We start from the raw sequence: 19,023 nt of genomic DNA, 5'->3' as shown, positions 1-19,023 counted from the left end.
CAGGAGCGCCGAGCGCTGTCCCTGGTGCTGCAGCGCAGCGGCCGCACGCAGGGCTCCGGCGGTCCCTGGGCAGCTCTCAAGCAGATTTTTAAGTGCTTGGCTTTCCTACCCCTTCTCTTACCTGAGCATAAAGTATTAGGCAAGAATCGGGTGGAAAAGGGGACATGATGCTTTTGTAAAAAAGTTCTTTGTTCAGTGCAAATGATGATGGTAAACTGACTTTAATCACTTTTACAGAACTCTCCTTATTGTTGTGTCATATGTCTTTTCTACAGGGATTTCATTCAGTTGTTTACAAGGCTTTTTATGTGACTTTATCTCAGCTTTTGAAATAGTTGTGCCATTATTGTGAAGAACACAAGCATACATGATACTTTGAACACAGGGAGGATTGGCATCCTAAGCAGGGAAAGATGTAGATGGCATCATAATGACACTTTATCATTCCTGACTGCTTGGGCAGAACAGTGGAAAATCTTTGGTGACAAGTGGATGTATACACCTGAGAGCAACCTGTGTGCTCAAACATGGAAGTGCATGGCCATTCTTTGTGGAGTTTTAGGAGGCTGGAGGGACCTGGCAGGGCTTCTGGTGTGATATCTATGGAATGAGTAAAAGAATCTCATCTCAAAGAGGAGAAGATGGGGGGAGGTGGCATTGAAAATCACCTGAAGGCTGAAGAAAACACAATTGATATACTTTTTAGTTCAGGCAACTTCTGCTTTTTCAGACACTTAGTCTCTATGCTGCTGGGTGGAGCAAAGTAAGAAAACCCTTTGACTTCTTCAGTATCTGCTTCTCTGTAGTGGTACTTTCTACTGGCCTCCTTTCTTTTTACCTCCAAGAGGTTCTCTAGTCTCTGAAGCTAATGAAAAGGAGGAAGGAAGCTCATCTTTTCAGACTCAAGTGGAGGAAGGGGGGCTGGTTGCTTTCTCACTTTTGTTAGGAGAGAAGGGACAACTTCTTCCCATTCTGATTCCCTCCAGATAATTTATTGATAGTAAGCCACAAACTTGGTAAGACATTACTGATGCTCTGGGATGGTTTCCTGAATTTGTAACTGCACAGCTTTATAGCACAGTGTAGGTATGGATTTCCTTGGAATCAATGCTTGCTTGGCTTCAGCCAGGTTACAGACCCTTTTATGGATGTCTTGGATCATCTACAGCTGTTTTCTGGATAAACACTAAGTTGGATCTCAGTTTTTCTTGCTGTTGTAATATTGAGTCTAATTAGTTTAGTGCCTTTCATTTGCTGTCTTTCCATGAGCTCCAGAAGGCAGTTCTACTCTGTAAGCACTACTTATCTGTGAGATTACTGGCTTGGGCTTTTAGACAACAAATACCTGGAATTAATGTGAAAAGACATGTAGTAGATGATCAGCAGACTCATGCTGAGAGGGTTTGAGAGGCTACAAGCCCCAGCTGTGTCCATCGTGCTGTCTGCTGGAGATGATTGCCACCACAGCAGAGGTTGCAGAACAGTCACTGGGTCTGTTCTGGGGTGCTCCCTGCCTGGCAGACTGAAACAAAAGAGAATTCAATGTTAGCTCATGTTAATAGTCTGAGCTGCCACTGTAGAGGTGTAAATTCAACACCCTTTCTGCTGTCCCCGCTCCAAGAGCTCTTAATTTACGGTGGAAGAAGGAACCATCAGCTACAGATGACATCCTTTGAATTTTTTCCAGCAGAAATTGTATGAGTGTGTTTGGAGTTGCCTTGTGTGCATCCATGGGGGAAAGGTGGTACTTTCATGTGTTCCCTCATATCCCCAGGCCGCTTGTGGTAGTGTCCAGGGTTTGAACTTTAGTTCACCCCAAGAGAAAATTTATGACCCAAATAGTGTGCTAGGGTGTTTTCAGCAAGTGCTGTGCTAGAGAAAGGCTGCGTGTTTTCTCCCACTTCTCTTCATTACACATTTTAGTCAAGAGTTTCATCTAACTGTGCAAAATTCTAACATATGGAAGTGTCTTCTTCCTGGCAATTTATCATCCTGACACATCAGGTTCAGGAATAACTACTTCTTTATTCCAGGTACTACAGTCATCTATGTTAATATTTAGAGGAGAGATAATTTTGTAATTAACTCATGATTTATTTTTATTTTTCTTTCTCCAGCTGGGAATTCTCTTTCACAATGATTTCTGCTTTTTTCTTTTCTGTATTTTAATTTGACAGAAAATTCTGTCAAATGCTTTTAGTGCTTAAACAGGACAACAATAGCGATGTGGCAGTGATGTGAGCGTTACTCATTTTGACAGCTTGACAGCTGATACACTGTTGTTTTTTGTTTTTTTTTTTTTTTTTCCTAGAGAAAGAAATGCGTATGTCGAAGGTATCAAGATGTCAGATTTCCTACACAAAAGAAAGCTGGATGGGAGAGTAAATATGAATTGAGGTTTTAAATTTGTGAAGCGCAATTGCTGTATCTCAGTGGTGACTTTCCCCCTTCTCCTTTATAGCAAATCAGAAGCTGTTTATCCCAATTCTATCATAAGGCAATTGGAAGAAAGGACTATGTGCCCAAAACACCAGCTGCTCACTCAACTATATTAGCTTAGGTGTATTCCCTAATGGAATGAAGTTCTTGTTTCACCAGAAACAAGAAAGATTGGAGTCCTTGTTAGTAAAACCAGGAATATTTCATTTCTCTTGTCTGCTCAGCACGTCTTTCAGCGAAGTGCCTATCATTTCTGAGCTATGTTGAAGAATGTAAAATAATTATGTATTTATGGCTTTTTAATACTAAATTCCTCCCTTTCTTCTTTTTTTCTTGCTTCAATCTTTCAGACATTCTGAATCTTAGTGGTGTTTGGCTAAGAAAATTAACTCAAGAAATGCATTCTTTCCATGTAGTCATAAGTATTTGTGTCAAAATGGCATTCAAAGCCTGATGGTAGAGTCTGTATTTCCCCCAAAACATGCAGGAACATCTGTAGTTTGGTCCATGGTCTCAGATGGTGCAAATATCAGAGGAAGCTGGATGTTGGTATGCATGGAGAGTAAATGAATTTTCACTTTGTGATGGTGCCCATAAATCTGGGCTTTATGGGGAGAGAAAACAACAAAGTGTGCTTAGAAGACATTAGATGACTCATATTCCCCTTCCTTTTCATTGTTTCTGTTGTACCCTATCTTGCCTCTTTCACTGAGGGCAAGTTACACAGGTTCTAGGGCAATTTATCATACTGTGCACTGTGTAATCTGCTTTGGCTACTTGGCAAGCAAGCTTGTGTTGAGGGCTCTTCCCTGTTAGTTCCCTGCTTGTTGATGTCACCACAGTTTTGATTTTATTCATACTCTGCTTCATCCTTTTTTGAAGTTGGCCCAGGTAACATTCAAGCAGTGTTCAATATGATCTCAGTAGGGTGTAGATACCAGAACAGTTATGCATAGTAAGTTTGGAAAGGAAATTTTTGTTCTGGCCCAGTCTCACAGCTAGAAGGAAAAAAAGGAAAAATTAAAAAAAAGAAAAGAAGTCTGCAAGGATATCCTTTTGTATCTTTGCAGCCTGAGTAGAAGGACTTTTAAAATACTCAGACTATGAAGAGCTGGTGTGTAATTCTGGTATCACTGTTATGCTGCAAATGACATACAGTATTAGCACATCCCCACAGCCAGTGGCAAAGCATGCAAGCATTGCCATGTACACATGCCTGCCCTTGTTAGCATGTTGTGCAGTTACTGGCATCTGTGCAAGTGTTGATTAGAAAGAGCTGGATAAGGCCTTGAAATAATATCTTAAATTGTACAAGTGGGGCTCTAGGGATGGGGGATGTTTCAGTTTCATCTTGGTTTTTCAGCCAGCACAGCTTTCATTGTGTGCATTATTATACTAGTGGAGAGTTCAGACGTGGCTTGAGAAGTACAAAGACTTGAAAAACAAAATAAAATAAAAACTATGTGTTTTGTGGGGTGGTTTTTTTTGGGGGGACGGGTGTGTGTGTGTGTGTTGGTTTTTTGTGGGGTATTTTTTTTTTTTCCCCAACTTAAAGAAGCAAAGCTGACCTCAAGAGAAAGTATCCCTTACCCCGTAGAAGAAACTGGGCAGCTTCCCAGGGCAGGCAAAATACCCTGCAACAGAAGCCAAAGTCAGAGCACCGCATCTGTGAACAATGCAGTCCTGGCTGTGATGGCAGCCCTTCTTTGTGCCACCTATTGCTGTGAAGTGCTCTTGCTTTTTTCCTTCTATGGGGTTGGTTTTGATGAGAAAGTAAGTTTTGAAGGTTAGCATCTGAAAGTGGATTGGTGAGGTCTTTGGTTAGCATTGGAGAGCAAAATCGTAACTGCTACCTTCAGTTAGCTGTTTGCTTTAAAGCTGGCCTTTTTTTCTCCTGAAATGTATGGATGTAAAGGTTTATAACACATAATCCTGTTCTACCAGGATGTTTATATGTCTCTCTTTTTACTGCTTGCTACTTGTGAATGCCTTTTTTTAAAGAAATACTCTTGTTGACTGGAAGAGCAATTTCATGCATGTCTTTTGCGTTGAGTTTTGTAAAGCATTCAAGACTTCTTAGCTCTAGTTTGGTCTCTTGATGTAGGTATTTACCATTCAGTCATCACTTCTGGTCTCTGTGTGCACTTGCAACAAATCACAGTCTGTTTAAAGTTGCTGTTTTATAGCCAGAGGAGATATCTTAAGTGTAATACATCCAAAAGGTTTTTTTTTTGCTCATGTTCTTAAGTGACATATATTTTAAGTACGTAGTTACTCAAATAGGGCTAGAACTTATACCAATTCTGTTAATGATGGAATCTTGAAAAATCTGGCATCATTTGTGGTGGCTTTGTCTTGGTTCAGTAGATTTGTTAGCATTTCCAGTAACCTTTTCCTTCTCTCAATTTAGTTCTTCATTTTCATCCCAGGTGCTTTTGTTTACATTAGAAAAGGAAAAAATTCTGTTCTTTTTATGGGAAAAAGCTTAAAGTAAATAATACTTAATGGAGAAATTCAAGGCTTTGGAAGGGGAGAAAGTATTAATTTCCAGATTCTGTCCATGAATGTATCCAGGTTTTAAAAGATTCTATGCATTTATCTACTATCTATTAGCTCTTTGGATAGCCTGATCTTTTTCTACTCATTGTGTGTCTTCTCAGGGAAAAGGAGACACACAATGGGAATTTTGAAATAAAGCCAGAGGATAGAGCAGAGGGAAATAGGTATAATATTAATAACAAGAATAATGTCACACGATAAAGTGGCATTTAGAACCCCAAGTCTTTTGACTTTCCATGAACCTTATGCTTCAAGTGCTTGCAGTTGCTTGGAAATGGGAGCTGGATTTCTCAGATGTGTTTTTAAAATACTGCCATTTCCCGTACCTGTCTTTCAGAGACTTGTACTCAATTGTGTCAATACGGAAATGGATATCTGTAGCAAAACCACCTGAAGAATATTTTTGCTGTACACTAAAATTTGTTGTGTTTGTCCGTGGTTGTCATTGTGGAAGTTTATCACCTGGTATTAGTAACCAGGTGCTGGTATTGCTCATTCATTCCTATGACAATACACTTGTTTCCTGTGCTAAGCTGCAAGAGGAATTTTATCTTGCTATAGGAACACTTTAGCTGGCTAGGTTGCAGTGTGTTTTCTTTCCCCAAAGTGGGAAAGTTAAAGTTTTGACATAAGCAGTATCACTTTTTCTGTTACTACCCTCATCAAAATAAGCTCTGCATGCTATGAAATATTAGAAAACACCCCAAACCCCCAACAAAACAACCCCCACCTCCCAAAAAACCCAACCAAAACTATACCACTCTCTGATACCAAAGTTAATTAATTGAGCCTGAGGTCTTGGCAACTTGCAAAGAGGAATTCTTATATTCTTATTTTTTTTCGAAGTTATTGAGGTGAATTGGGGTAATTCCAGTGTTCTAGAAAGGACAAAAATCTTCATGTTTTAAGGTGCAGCACAAGCTCTAGCTACTAAGCATTATAGTGAGGCCTGGGTGTGCAGAAGGTTATCCCATATCTACCTGTTGTGAAATACCGCTTTTGCTGAGGCTCGTGGTCCCTGTTAGAAACAAGGTGTGGTATCCCATGGTCTGCCAGGCATCAGCTGGAATGGCAGTTCTCAGATTTTATCCTTCATGTGTTTCCATAACAGTATTTCCCTATGATATTTTCAGGGTTAAGATACCCGTATTATTATTGTTGTTGTTGTTATTATTAAGCTTCATTGGCAAGTATTTTTGGTCTTCAGTAAGAAAATGCTTCATATGGAGAGCTGGTGGTATATGTTACTGTTCATATTAACAGATACTATTTTTATACTGCTGGCAAGAGGGCAAACACTTCTTAATGCTGGTATGAAAAAGTATCTTTGGTTTCACTGAAGGGAGTGCATTATTACATGATATTCATCTTGAAACATTTGAATTTCTTTAGAATTTTTTGTAATATAAAAGAAGTTGGTCACTTTCATCTTCAGGTGTTACCCTTGTTTTTGCTTGCTGTTGGAATTTGAGCTAACGTGGTCAGTATTAGAAATGTCTTCTGTGTATAATACACCTGGTACTAATTTCTGCAGACCCATCACAAAAGAAGGAACTTTGAACTAAGTGATGAATGTATGTGCATTTTGTAGTCTGATTCTCATCTGTCTCCATTCTATTGGATATTTTGATAAGGCACATTTTGTGGCATCAAATGAGTTATTCATGGATGATTCGTAGTTGGGAAGAATATGCACTCCTTAACAACCTTATGAAGGTTTAATTTGCATGAATTTTCCCTCCTAGGCAGAAAGGAAGAGCTTGTTTATGATACCTGAAGGGATGCTGCAATATAAATGAGCTGGTTTGTATTTTCCAGGGAGACAGGAAACTGGTTGTAGTTGACATGCATGCTGTGTTGAAGAAAGTAGTAAATCGTGGTGACAAAGATAAACTGTGGAGTGTCTGTCATTTAGATGTTTGGAAGTTGTGTTACATTGAAATGAAAGCCTTCTGTCTTAACATTTATGGCACTAATCTATCCCATCAAATGAAAAAGCAGGTGGTTAGGTAGGGGTATGGTTATGGTGCAGGGAATCTGTATCTCCTAAAAGCCATCTTTGTGATGGATGTTCCTTGATGCACCAGCCTTGACCGTGATTGAATAGCCTATGTGGATAAAAGAGAAAACTTCAGTATCTAGACAAACTCTGTATCCAATTATATAACTGAAATTTCTCTGTATTTGGGCCGGGGACAGCCTGAGGGATCAGGAGGAGCATGGGACAGTGGAGAACCATCACTAGTGAACGTCAAATATACCTAAAGCTTATACTTCAGTCCATTAATCAACAGTTTTGATGTTGTGGCATTTTTCTTCTTTTTTTTTCCCCAGAGTAATATAATTCTATCATTTTGCAAGCAGGGGATAGGGATGTGTTGTGCTTGACAGGTGCTTTGCAAGTATGGACCATGAAGCTGCATTGCTATAACTGTGGCTTGACATTTACAAGAGTTTCAAAGTTAAAGCTCTGCGGTGTAGGAGGGAACCTGTTACAGGCTGGGGTAAACTGTGATCTTTAGAACAGAATTGCATTTTATCCACTATTGTTTAGTTCATAGAATCACAGGATGGTTTGGGTTGGAAAGGACCTTAAGATCATCTAGATCCAATCCCCCGCCATGGGCGGGGACACCTCATACGAAACCATTTCCCCCAAGCCTCTGTCCAGCCTGGCCTTGAACACTGCTGGGGATGGAGCATTTACCGCTTCCTTGGGCAACGTGTTCCAGTGCCTCATCACCCTCACAGTAAAGACCTTCTTCCTCATATCTATCTTGAACTTCCCCTGTTTCAGTTTAAACTCATTACCCCTTGTCCTATTGCTACCGTCCCTAATGAAGAGTCCCTCCTTGGCATCCTTGTAGGCCCCCTTCAGATACTGGAAGGCTGCTATGAGGTCTCCACGCAGCCTTCTCTTCTCCAGGCTGAACAGCCCCAACTTTCTCAGCCTGTCTTCACAAAGGAGGTGCTCCAGCCCCCTTATCATCCTCATAGCCTCCTCTAGACTTGCTCCAACAGCTCCATGTCCTTTTTATGTTGAGGACACCAGAACTGGACACAATACTCCAAGTGAGGTCTCACAAGAGCAGAGTAGAGGGGCAGGATCACCTCCTTCAACCTGCTGGTCACGCTTCTTTTGATTCAGCCCAGGATACGGTTGGCTTTCTGGGCTGCAAGCGCACACTGAAGCCTGCTCATGTTCATTTTTTCATCAACCACCACCCCAAGTCCTTCACCACAGGGCTGCTCTGAATCTCTTCTCCACCCAGCCTGTAGCTGTGCCTGGGATTGCCCCGACCCAGGTGTAGGACCTTGCACTTGGTTTGGTTGAACCTCATAAGGTTGGCATCAGCCCACCTCACAAGCATGTCCAGGTCCCTCTGGATGGCATCCCTTCCCTCCAGCGTATCAACCGAGCCACACAGCTTGGTGTCATCGGCAAACTTGCTGAGGGTGCACTCAATCCTACTGTCCATGTCACCAGCAAAGATATGGAACAGGACTGGTCCCAACATCAACCCCTGGGTTGTTACCCATTCAGCATAAGGTTTAAGCACAACTTCTGTTCAGACAGCTCTGTGTCGTTTCTGTGGTTTAGGAAATGCAAGTTATCAGTTGAAAATGAGCTCAGTTTTTCTGAATCTCAAGTATTTTGGACCTATTATTTCATGGAATCATTCACAGGCCTTCATGGAAGACTATATTACTGCAGTCTATTCCTGAACATAGACATGTGTTTATCTTTCTCTCTCCACACAGAGAATGGCATTTGTCTTTGATCCAAGTGGCAGGTTCTGGCTCATGCTATTTTGGGCCTTTGAGCCAATTATCTGGTGAGAACAGGCTTGAAATTTAGGGTGTGTACTGAAACTGTGTCTTGATTCTGGGGATCTTAGTGATGCCTACCTTTTAGTTCTGCTTAGAGAAGGTGATAAATACGAGAGGCAATATCATTTATTGACAAATGAGTAAATACGGCACAGCAGCTGTAAGAGTAATTGGCTGATGTTTTCCTCAGCCTTTTAACATTGATGGCTGAAGCTCAAATTTTGTCTGTTCCTTTATAGATATGCTATGAAGCCAAGGTTTAAATCAGTTGTATTGCTTTAAAAATGTCTAATGTATGTGTGCAAGTTTGAAAGCATGATAGAGGATATATTCTTAAAATGCCCATGGAAAGAAAGGGAAGAGCAACAACATTTCTACTGGATTTCGACTGTTCTTCATTCAAACTCAAATGAGCTTCTACCCATCCTCTTTGTAAATTACTGTCTGTTATTAAAGAAGCGTGTGCTGTATTTGTTATAAAATTATTCTCTCATCTTTAATTATATTCTGCTATCCTCTTTATATTATGTTAATGGCTGTGTGGATGCAACACTTGATCAGGCAGGAGAATAGCTACCTTCATTTCAGGCTGAGGAGAAGAGGGTTTTGTCTCTGGCACAGCGGGATTTTTATCTGTGGCATCTGTCTTGTCCTTGTTGCTCCTGTTACCATGATACTTTCCTTTTCTAGCTAGAGTTCTGCTGGAAGAATTTATGTTGGAGTATATGTTGTCTTTTCTGACAGATTTAGGACTTTGCTTGCTTTCAAAAGCATACTTCTCACTGTGCTATGTCATTACAGCTGGCTTCAGCGTTGGTGCTCCTTTCCCTGCCTCAATACTTTTAAAAGAGAAACATGCTATGAGGATGTGCTCTGGGGGCCACTTGTTTGGGAATGCATTGCCTCTATGTTGCCTGCTCTCAAATTGTTGGTTGCTAGAGAACTTTTGAGAGTTCGGCAAAGTCCTGTGTTTGTATAAGGTCAAACTGAAAGGATTAATGCTGTTCTTTTATGTAGGCATGGGAAGAAGACAGAACTTTAGATTTCAAATTATCTGGGTAGCTGGCAACTATCATTGGACAGAGAACTTCCATTCTGATTTTATACAGTCATAATTATAACTTTATAATGCCAAAGGCAGCTTTAATCTATATGAAGTGCTTCTCATATTGTACTTACATAATACTTGGCTAAACTCAAAACAATAATTAAACATAGTGCAAATCACTTAGAACTGTAGTTTGCTTTCCATACTGGGGCTGAAATACTTCATAAGCATTTAATTAACTCCTAAACATCTAAGGATGCTCATTTTACAGATGAATGCATTGTGGCAGAATTGGATGAAATGAGTTTTATGATGTTTCACAGTTAAGAGTAGCTCATAGCAGGCTGCAGGAGTAAAAAGTCATGCAAGCCCTATACCCGTGTCTAGCTGAAATTATTGTTCCTCTAATCTCCAAGTGGTACATGCTGAAAAAATGATTATCCACCAAACGGGAAATCTTTTCTTCTATTCCTCTGAAGCAAAATAATATGCTGACACTTCTCTTTGTCCACTGATTTTTTTGGAAAGCACTAATTAAAAAAAAAATAATAATCACAACTTCTTATGTGGATCTGGTGTCAGTTCCCTGAAATGAATGCTCAATAGAAAACTCTAATAGGTAAAAAGAAAGACATTTATTACATAGCAGCTGGCATAAATCTTGCTTCTAATGAAGATAAAATCCATGTAAATGAATCATTACAGTAAGTTGTTGTAATTAGGATTTATTCATAACAAAGGTCTCAATTATATAATCAACTTTTAATGTATCAAGATTTATAGTGTGAAGTCTTAATTCCATTTTATTATTTAGCAGCAGAATTTGCTATGGGAGGAGTGTTTTCAGGAAGCTGCCTTGCGACAAGCTCTCAACTGTAGATGGAATTTGATTCATTTGCAAATACCATCTAATTCTGCTGTTGCAGAAGGATTAAATTCTCCTCTGGCAAAAATAAAATGTTAGCTTTTTTTAAAAGTCTCCCCAAATACTGAAGCCAAAGCTTCAAGAGCTTTTAAGTGCCAGGTGTTTCTTTAAGGGCCTTCCAACTTAACAGTAGAGTTTGTGTCTGCTTGCGCCTCTTCTGAGTGCTGTGCAAAGAGCCATGGACCAGTATCATAGAAAGCTGCTGCCAACTCATGATTGTCCAGGCTATGAAAAATTGGCTTTTGTTTTTGATCTCAGCCCTTGCCAGGTGGGTAGAAGTAGTATGGAGAGTAATAGCAGAGGGTTACGGTCGTCAGCAATCCAACTGCAAGCTGAGTTTGTCTACTTCTTTGGTGGGTGGCATGTAATGGGGACAGAACTGTTCGCTAAGCCCTACTATGTTGAGCTGAGAAATTAAGGCTTTGTGCTTTCTTCTGCCTATCGAAAAGAGTAAGTTTGTCTGCTGGGCTGTTAGCCTGATAGTTTCAAAACCATTACCCAAGCCAATTTTAAAAGCAGTTTCCAGGTTTCTTCACAGCAAAGCTGGAAAGCTTCCAGTGAGATGCTGTAAACTACCAAAATAACTGTAAGGGTACACTGTGCTTTTGGGGATCTACTAGTTGAAGGCAAACTTGAGCTGGACATACCGGACCTGGCAGTTTCTGGCTTGAAATTGGAATAGATTTTCCCTCCTCTCAAGTTTTAAGAAGTCTGCATTACAATTACAAATTTTCTTGTCTCCTTTCCAAGTTAATGCTATTGAATAGTAGATTTTAAAGGCTGTTCCTCATCCTTCCTGCTGCTACTAAAATTTAATAAAAGCAGCTGTGTTGCAGTGACTTGGCTCTTTTTGGCTTCAAGAAAAGTCCTTTAGCCGCTGCAGTCAGAACAGTTAGAACATCCTTAGGCTGGTTTTAATTACAGCAGTGTCTGCAAGTATTGCTGAAGCTTGGAGGATGATTTTACACCTCATCTGTTGCAGGTGGGGTTTTGAATTGACGGCCATCCAACTTTGCTATGAGGGTTTTCAGTTTGTTTTTTTTTCCCCTGCATTATGCTGCACTGCTGAAGTAGCTTCAGTGACACAGTGCTTCTGTTTAGGTTAATGTTGAATGCATTGGATTAGTTTGTCTTGCATTCCCTAGCAAGGGTGAAAGCACACAGAGTCCTGGTGCCTTACCCTATTCTGCTGTTCTCCTGAATGTAGTAATGCTTTGTTGTAACCACCCATAAATAGTTCAGAAGAGCACATGAACTTCTGTGCTTTATTGCATAAAACTTCTCTGATGGTGTAAGCAGCTCGTGTGACAGCTTCTCAGATCTTTGCAGGTACTGCCAGAATCTAAAAGGGGTTTAACACTTGTTTATTACGCTGAATTTAGATAACTTGATGATTTTCCTTTGCTTTATAAGGGGAAAAATATTTCCCCCCAATACAAAAACATCCTTATATAAATTTAGGAGTGGCTTGGCTAGGGTTTTGTTTAGTCATTTATGAAGCAAAACCAAAGGGGTGTACTTCTGAACTCTAGAACTTTTTCAGAGATGATTCTTAGGGAATATAGATTCTTTTTTCCTTTTTCCTTTGATTTTCCTAGAATTCCAGATAAACTCAGGGCAGTCCTCTTTGCCCCTTTCTTCCTCCCTCCTCATTTAATTAGGTCTGGGAATTCAGGTACTCAAACCCCAAGAGATTTAATAAGTTTCTTTGAAACCACTAATGAATCACGATGAATCCATGCCCTGTTTTCTACTCTTGGCTAAATATAGAGGCAGGACTGGGTCATAGTGTCCTCGGCTGTCACTGGTACCACATGAAACTTCTTGGCCAAGCTGAGCTCTGTCTTTACAGCTGTAGGGATTTTTGCCTTCACTATTCCAACTGAGGGGGCTGCTCCTCAACTTTACGGCTTGAATGCTTAGGAATGGACTTCAAATTTCCAACCTGCAGGTGTGCTGGAGCCTTTTGTCCTTGTGTCAGCAGTATAGTCATAAACCTTCATAATTATTTTTCTCTTCTCGGTGTTTACCTGTCACTATACTGACAGATGATAAAACTGTCTTCTCTGCCTGGTTTTGGGAGTCTGAACACATTTGAATCTACTCTTATGTGGTAGGCTCTCAGATATAGCTGTTTGCCATACAGACCTGTTCACCTGTGCCGAAGGGAAGTGTTCAGATGGTGCAAGTGCCCACCATCCCATATCTGATCTCTCCGGTGCTTGGAAAAACTGGATAGTATGTAAGTGCATTGCAGATTTTGTTCACGATTGCACGTTGTTTTATTCCACCTTAAGTAATTGAAATTACTTCAGTGTGGCCATGCAATTAAAGCAATTTCAGCATGGCCTGGAATTAACCTGCATAGGAGCTAACTGCCTTGGCTTTTTTCTGTTCTAAGCCTTTACATTTTGTTTTTAAGTACAATCAACTATATATATGTTCTCAAATATCATCCTACTTGATGTCGATTAACGTATTCTCTGCACAGTCCATCAGGGGAATTTCATTTTGCTTTCAATATTACTTTTGACTTTAGTTGTAGAGACTCAAGATTTTAATTTCAATCACCCATTTGTCTGCTAAAAAATTTGAAAGTCTAATTTCCTGCCCACCACAGTAATAGATTGCAAGAAAGATTTGTCTGGCAAATATTGCACACACGGTGAAGTGGAAAATGTGCTGAGTTACACTTGTGGATTGAAAGATTGATTGATTGCTTTATGAAGCCCTGAAGTTAGCCACCAGTGTCTAAGAAAAATCGTGTTTACTGTTACACTATGTGTCAGCTTTCATGGGAATTGACTGGAAAAATCTTCTAAAGCTTAATCCAGATATTGCTGTAAATAAATGTCACTTCTGTCTCATGCAAGATGCTTTTCTCTGAAGACCTATCTCATGTGCAGTGTAGTGCTGGGAGGGAAACACGCCAATCTGAATGGTAGCTGAGAGCTGGAGAGCAATGTGTGTACCAGTCTGGCAGCCAATGTATAGCTTTTAGGGAGATAAGCCACTGTAAAGGATAGATGTTCTGGAGGAGAGGTTGTCAGCTGCACATGTGTATGTACGCACATATCCACTGGTCTCGCGTTCTTGTACATAACACTACCACCCATCATCCCTTTCAGGGTTTTGCTGTTTCTCAGAAATATCGGTGGTACTTCTAGTCTTTGTCTCTTCACAGGTTTTAGGACAGCTAAACTCTGCTAATAGCTGCAGTTATCTCTCATTAGGGCTTTGGGGAGAGAATGCAATTACTCCATCAAGGAGCCTCCAGTAGGACTGAGGAGCAGTGGAGAAATTCAGCTCCCTCGTCACCGGGCACAGTAGTGGCTTCTCTTCTTGCCTGTATAAATTTTGCTCGTTAACAGTGTACTAGCATTACAGCACAGAAGAGACGCAGCACTTTGTGCTCATTTATTACAGTGAAGTGCTTTGAAGAGCTTCACAAAGTGTGATGTCACCTCCTTTTCCTGGCGAGAGGCCAACTGCCAAGTTATTGCTGGTGCTGATGTAATCTGTCTCCTTGAACAAGACTTTGTTGCGTCTTCCTCTCCCATTTTTCCCCTTTTCCCACTGCTTTTTCTTGTTTAATTGGGATTTAGGACTTCATAACTCCTCAGTTCCTTGAGGAAGAGCTGGTTTGTTCTTTGTCAGAGAGAGGGTAAATTACAGACTCACCTGCATGGGTTTGTTCATGTTCCTGTGTATCGGTGTAAGTAAGGTAGTTTCTGAAGGACTGGCTATGGTCCCTGAGAGTAGATAATAGACCTCTTGGCAGCTGGTGGCTTCATGTCATTAACTGCAGTACATGTTGGCACTATGTGTCTGTGAAAGTGCTTTTTTGGTGTGTTCTTGCTCAGTATGCTAGTCCTGTCCTCTGTGGCACAGGTGTAGCCACACAACTGTAGTCCCTGATTTGTGTGCGTTGTGCATATGGGCAGATTGGTTGCCAGAAGATGGTTTTGGTTGAGAACAGCCAAAGACAGGCTGTGGATTCATGCAGAATGGCAACTATGCTGTACACTGTAGAGAAACTTTGGGCTGTGCAAGAGTTTTTCTGCTACATTTGGGCTTGGCTGCACCATGTGTGTCTTGTTGAGCAGAATCAAATGTGACATGCTAATTCTGCAACTCATTTCTCCTTTCTTTTATGCTTTTTAGGGTGTTTCAAAGATGACCGTATTGTGTTCTGGACTTGGATGTTTTCAACATATTTTATGGAGAAATGGGCCCCCCGGCAAGATGACATGCTCTTCTATGTCCGTCGAAAACTGTCCTATGTCACTGGGGATAGTACAGAGGGGAAAAAGGTGAGTAATGACATATTCTAACCTGGGAAATTTAAGTTAACATGGGATTTGGTGTTCTGGAGTACCTGACACATCTGAAGAACTACAAACCAAGGATAAGGAATCTCCAGCTCTGCCCAAAACAAGAAGTTATGCAAAACTGGCTCATAGAGAAGTACTGTGGTTAATGCTGTGAAGTATATGCAGTGTGTGCATATACTTCATAGTGGTGTATGCATATGCTTCATAGTCCATATATTGCACTGTGAAGTATGTGTGAAAACATACACTGCACTGTGAAGTATCAGCAGTATAAATGAGCTTCATTGTCACAGGCTTGAGGAGATCAGAGAGTTTGCATGCTTTTCTAGGAAGCTTTTTTATTGGTCAGCCTGCATGTATGGGGAAAGGGAGGGCATCCATGCTGATTTTTGGTTTGCTCTTCAATTATGATATTTTACAAATTGAAAGTCCCTTCCTGTGAGATGAGAGTATCAGGAATGAACACCTACTGGGTACTCAATAGCAGAATGTTTGCAGCCTCCTGGATGTGGGATACGGTAGTAACAAACAGTAAAGAAACAAATATATTCTCATAATCTGTATTTAAGACAATATGCACTCCTATGGAAGTATTGTTTCTTGAAAACACATGATCAGGTAGCCTAGTGCTGCTGCAGTTATTTTCCCATTAGAGATCTGAGAAACTTTTTAGCATTTCATCGCAGGTTTCTTAGGTGGGGAAAACAGAAGTGAGAAATGATGGTTTTATTGGGAATTAAGGAGATGGCTGCAGAGGATCAAAAGCAAGAAAGATAAATGGAGTTAAAAAACTGTGATTAACTTCTTGACACATGTAAATAATTTACACTGTTGTAGAATCAGATATTTGCCCATGGTATATGTGAGAGCGTTTTTAACCAGGTACACCAGTGTTCTCTGGGCTTAAATGTGGTGACATTGTTGTCAGCTCCCTTGAGGAGATGATCCCAGAAGACTTTCTCATGTTTTTGTTCGAGATACATAAATGTGCAGAATTATCTTCTCTTTCCTCCACACCCCTTCAAGTTCCATCATGATAGCCGCTAAGGAGAAGATGGCACAATACTGTTCTTTCTCTGTTAGATCAGTGGTTTAGTAGTCTTCGGCCAGCATACTTGGAGCTTTAAGATTTTTGGAGGGATTTTTCATCCTAACTGTAGTTTAAATAACTATAAGTGCATTCCTGTTTCACATCAAACAATATTGTGGCTTTGTTGAGCCTAATAAAAGCATGGGTTGTTTAACCTCTTGTCCTTCCCAACAAGGAAGGTGAACCTCAGAGGAAGCCTGGTCACTTAAATTGATTCACAGAACCAGATCAATCTCTGTTTACCTTATTAGTCAGTTTAAAGTGTTTGAACCTCTCAAGGAGAGGAGACAGTGAAATAAACCCTTGTGTTTGTTCTCAGAGCTTTATTTAAACCTTCTAAAAGCATCATAAATAATTTTAATTTGTGAGGTGGCTTTGTGAGCAGTAGTTATACAAAATCAGCATTAGGGAATTGCTTGCCCTACCAACTAAGATGGGGGGGTGTGCCTTGTAGCACACACAGTATTTTATAACTCCCTCCTGGCTGTGCAGTGTTGCTCAGCCTCTGAGAAATGGACCTTTCCTGTAGCTTTGAAGTACTTCAGCTGCTTTGTGAAACTTCATAGGTTGGTGATTCTTTGGTATCTGTGCATCCTGGTTGAGCTGAGTGAGTTTTTTAGCTCACTGCTTTGCAGTTCCAACTCCTCTTGTATCTAATTTTTGAACCTATAGCTAATCTTTGTCTTGTGCAGCGAGACACCAAACAACTACTCCTACTTTTTGAATTACAACTGGACAGGTTTTTATTTTACTTTATAGTTTTGGACATTCTTTCTTGAACGTTGGCTCCTGCCTTGTGCCCGGGCTGTGCCAGTCTGGTGATGATTTCTCCACGGACCATGCAGAAGTTGAGTATTAGGTAACCATGGAAGTAGATCTCTTTGTAGCTTGGATATATGCAAAGCAAGTTCATTGTAGTTCTTCCATAGATATTATATATGTGCTTTGCATTTGCCTGGCAATTGTCAGTTGACTGAAGTCTGGCAGAGATGCATGAGGTGAATTGTTGTCCTATAACGTCTCAGAGCATTAGTTTATATACATGAAAATAAGATCTGTATAGTTTTGAGCACAGTGATCTGCAGGACTGGTCACAACAACAAAACCAGACTGAGTGGGGAGGGCCTGTTTATCTGAATGCTGACAATGGTGATGTTTGTTTTCTGAGATGAAGAGCTCATGCGGCATGTTTGCATCATTTACATGCCATGGTGTAATGATTCATGTCAGCGAGAGGCAAATGCCAATTTATCAAACACTTTTCAGGTTTTGATGGGTGTCCTGTGTGATTAAAAGTCGTGCCTGCTTGTGTTTTTTCTGCGCTTACTAAGCTGAAGTGTGTCAGCAATAACATTTGATTTTAAGTTGAAGTGTAACAGAGGAAAGGCAGCAAAAATCTGATGGGCTCAAGATTAGAGGTTATGTTCAATTTTAAGGCTGAATGACAAGGACTTTGGATGCAGCTTAGTCACAACTGCCTAATGTAATAAATCTCACAATTTGGTGTATCAGTAGGTGATGATGGTAACCTTCTCTGTGATCATAAATTTTATTTTAAAGGGCCTTTTAAGTGATCTGCTTCATGCACCCACCGGTCTTTCCATTTGCTTCTCTTTTCCACCCCACCAATTTCTAAAAGGCGAATGTATGGGTGAAACAGCAATTAAGCTTTTAATACGGTCTGTGCCAGGGCAGAACTGCTATCTTGGATTCTGGCCTGTATCCATTACACAGACTCTTGAATCCCAGAGGAGTGCATTCAACTCTCCGTTTCTTTGGCATGTCACAATAACACTCTTGCAGGGTTTGGGTTTTTTTTTTTTAATTTGCCAAATTTTGGTGATACTTTTTCTCTCAGTGTCTTTAAGCAAAATCACAGGCCCCATGTGTCACGTTCTATGCAGGGCGCTGTGGAGTGTAGCACTTCTTAAGGGATCTAGTAGGCTTTTTCAAGGTGGAATTGCTTGGACTTGTTGCTCTGTATGCACTGTTAAGTCAAGACTCAAAAAAACCTCTTTGCTGTTGCCTCAGACACCAGCTGGTGAGACCTACTGGAAAATGTAAGCCCTGATCCTCACTTACAAAGGATCCTGTACATTGCCATAACCTACAGCTTTAAAAGGTTAAAGTGGTTGGACTTGGGATTCTGCTTTTAAAATGGTGTTAGATCAAGATCTAATGTCTCTGTCTCTTTCCAGTGCAAAAGGTGTTCATAAGGGATTATGCTTTGTTAGAGCTGCAAGCTTTGGATCTTTCTGTAGAGAAGCTTTACTTTCTTATGGGACTATGGAAGATGCTAGTATGGTGTTAACAGAGACAACTGCCAAGTAGGGAAACTAAGGTAAAACCTTAGTGACAGGCCAGCAGAGCGAGGTTGTATTAACCCCTTCAGCCTTGCATCATGCTTTGTCACCTGAAAAGGGTGCTGTGTTTATAGGGCAAAGCAATAAAAAAAGGTAAATTTAAGACACAGTTGGTATATATTCTGAGCTTGCCTGGGTTTTGGAGCAGGTCCTGTTTTCTTCAGCATGGAGGAGTAGTGTTGCTGCCAAATGCATGGGGTAGTCATTCAGGCTGTTAAGTCTTCAGAAAGCTTAAGCTACTGATGTTGTGGCTGCAGCTTCAGAAACAGAACTGAACACGAGCCATCATTTACATGTTTTATGTGCATCTGGACCTGTGACACAACAAATATTGGCTGTGATGGGAGACCAGTTAGTTTCCAAAGCTAAATGACTTCAGGCACGTGACTCCCACTGAAAATCACAGGATTTTCATAGCTGAATCTAATTCAATG

The 19,023-nt window shown here is 40.6% G+C and overlaps 1 protein-coding gene across 1 annotated transcript in view; it reads left to right on the top strand.

Annotated features, from left to right (window-relative positions):
- Nucleotides 1-14,962: 14,962 nt before the first annotated feature.
- Nucleotides 14,963-19,023, top strand: part of KIAA0930 (KIAA0930 ortholog) — a gene marked incomplete at its 3' end in the record, with an annotated part of 30,073 nt that continues 26,012 nt past the window's right edge. Inside the window, exon 1 of the mRNA XM_010023502.1 lies at nt 14,963-15,115. Coding sequence (XP_010021804.1) covers nt 15,005-15,115 — 111 coding nt within the window. The remainder of the gene's footprint in view (nt 15,116-19,023) is intronic.

This window comes from Nestor notabilis, unplaced genomic scaffold (genome assembly GCF_000696875.1).
Source record: "Nestor notabilis isolate BGI_N333 unplaced genomic scaffold, ASM69687v1 scaffold6681, whole genome shotgun sequence".
NCBI classification, from domain to species: Eukaryota; Metazoa; Chordata; class Aves; order Psittaciformes; family Psittacidae; genus Nestor; species Nestor notabilis.
This window is presented reverse-complemented; position numbering and strand designations above follow the sequence as displayed.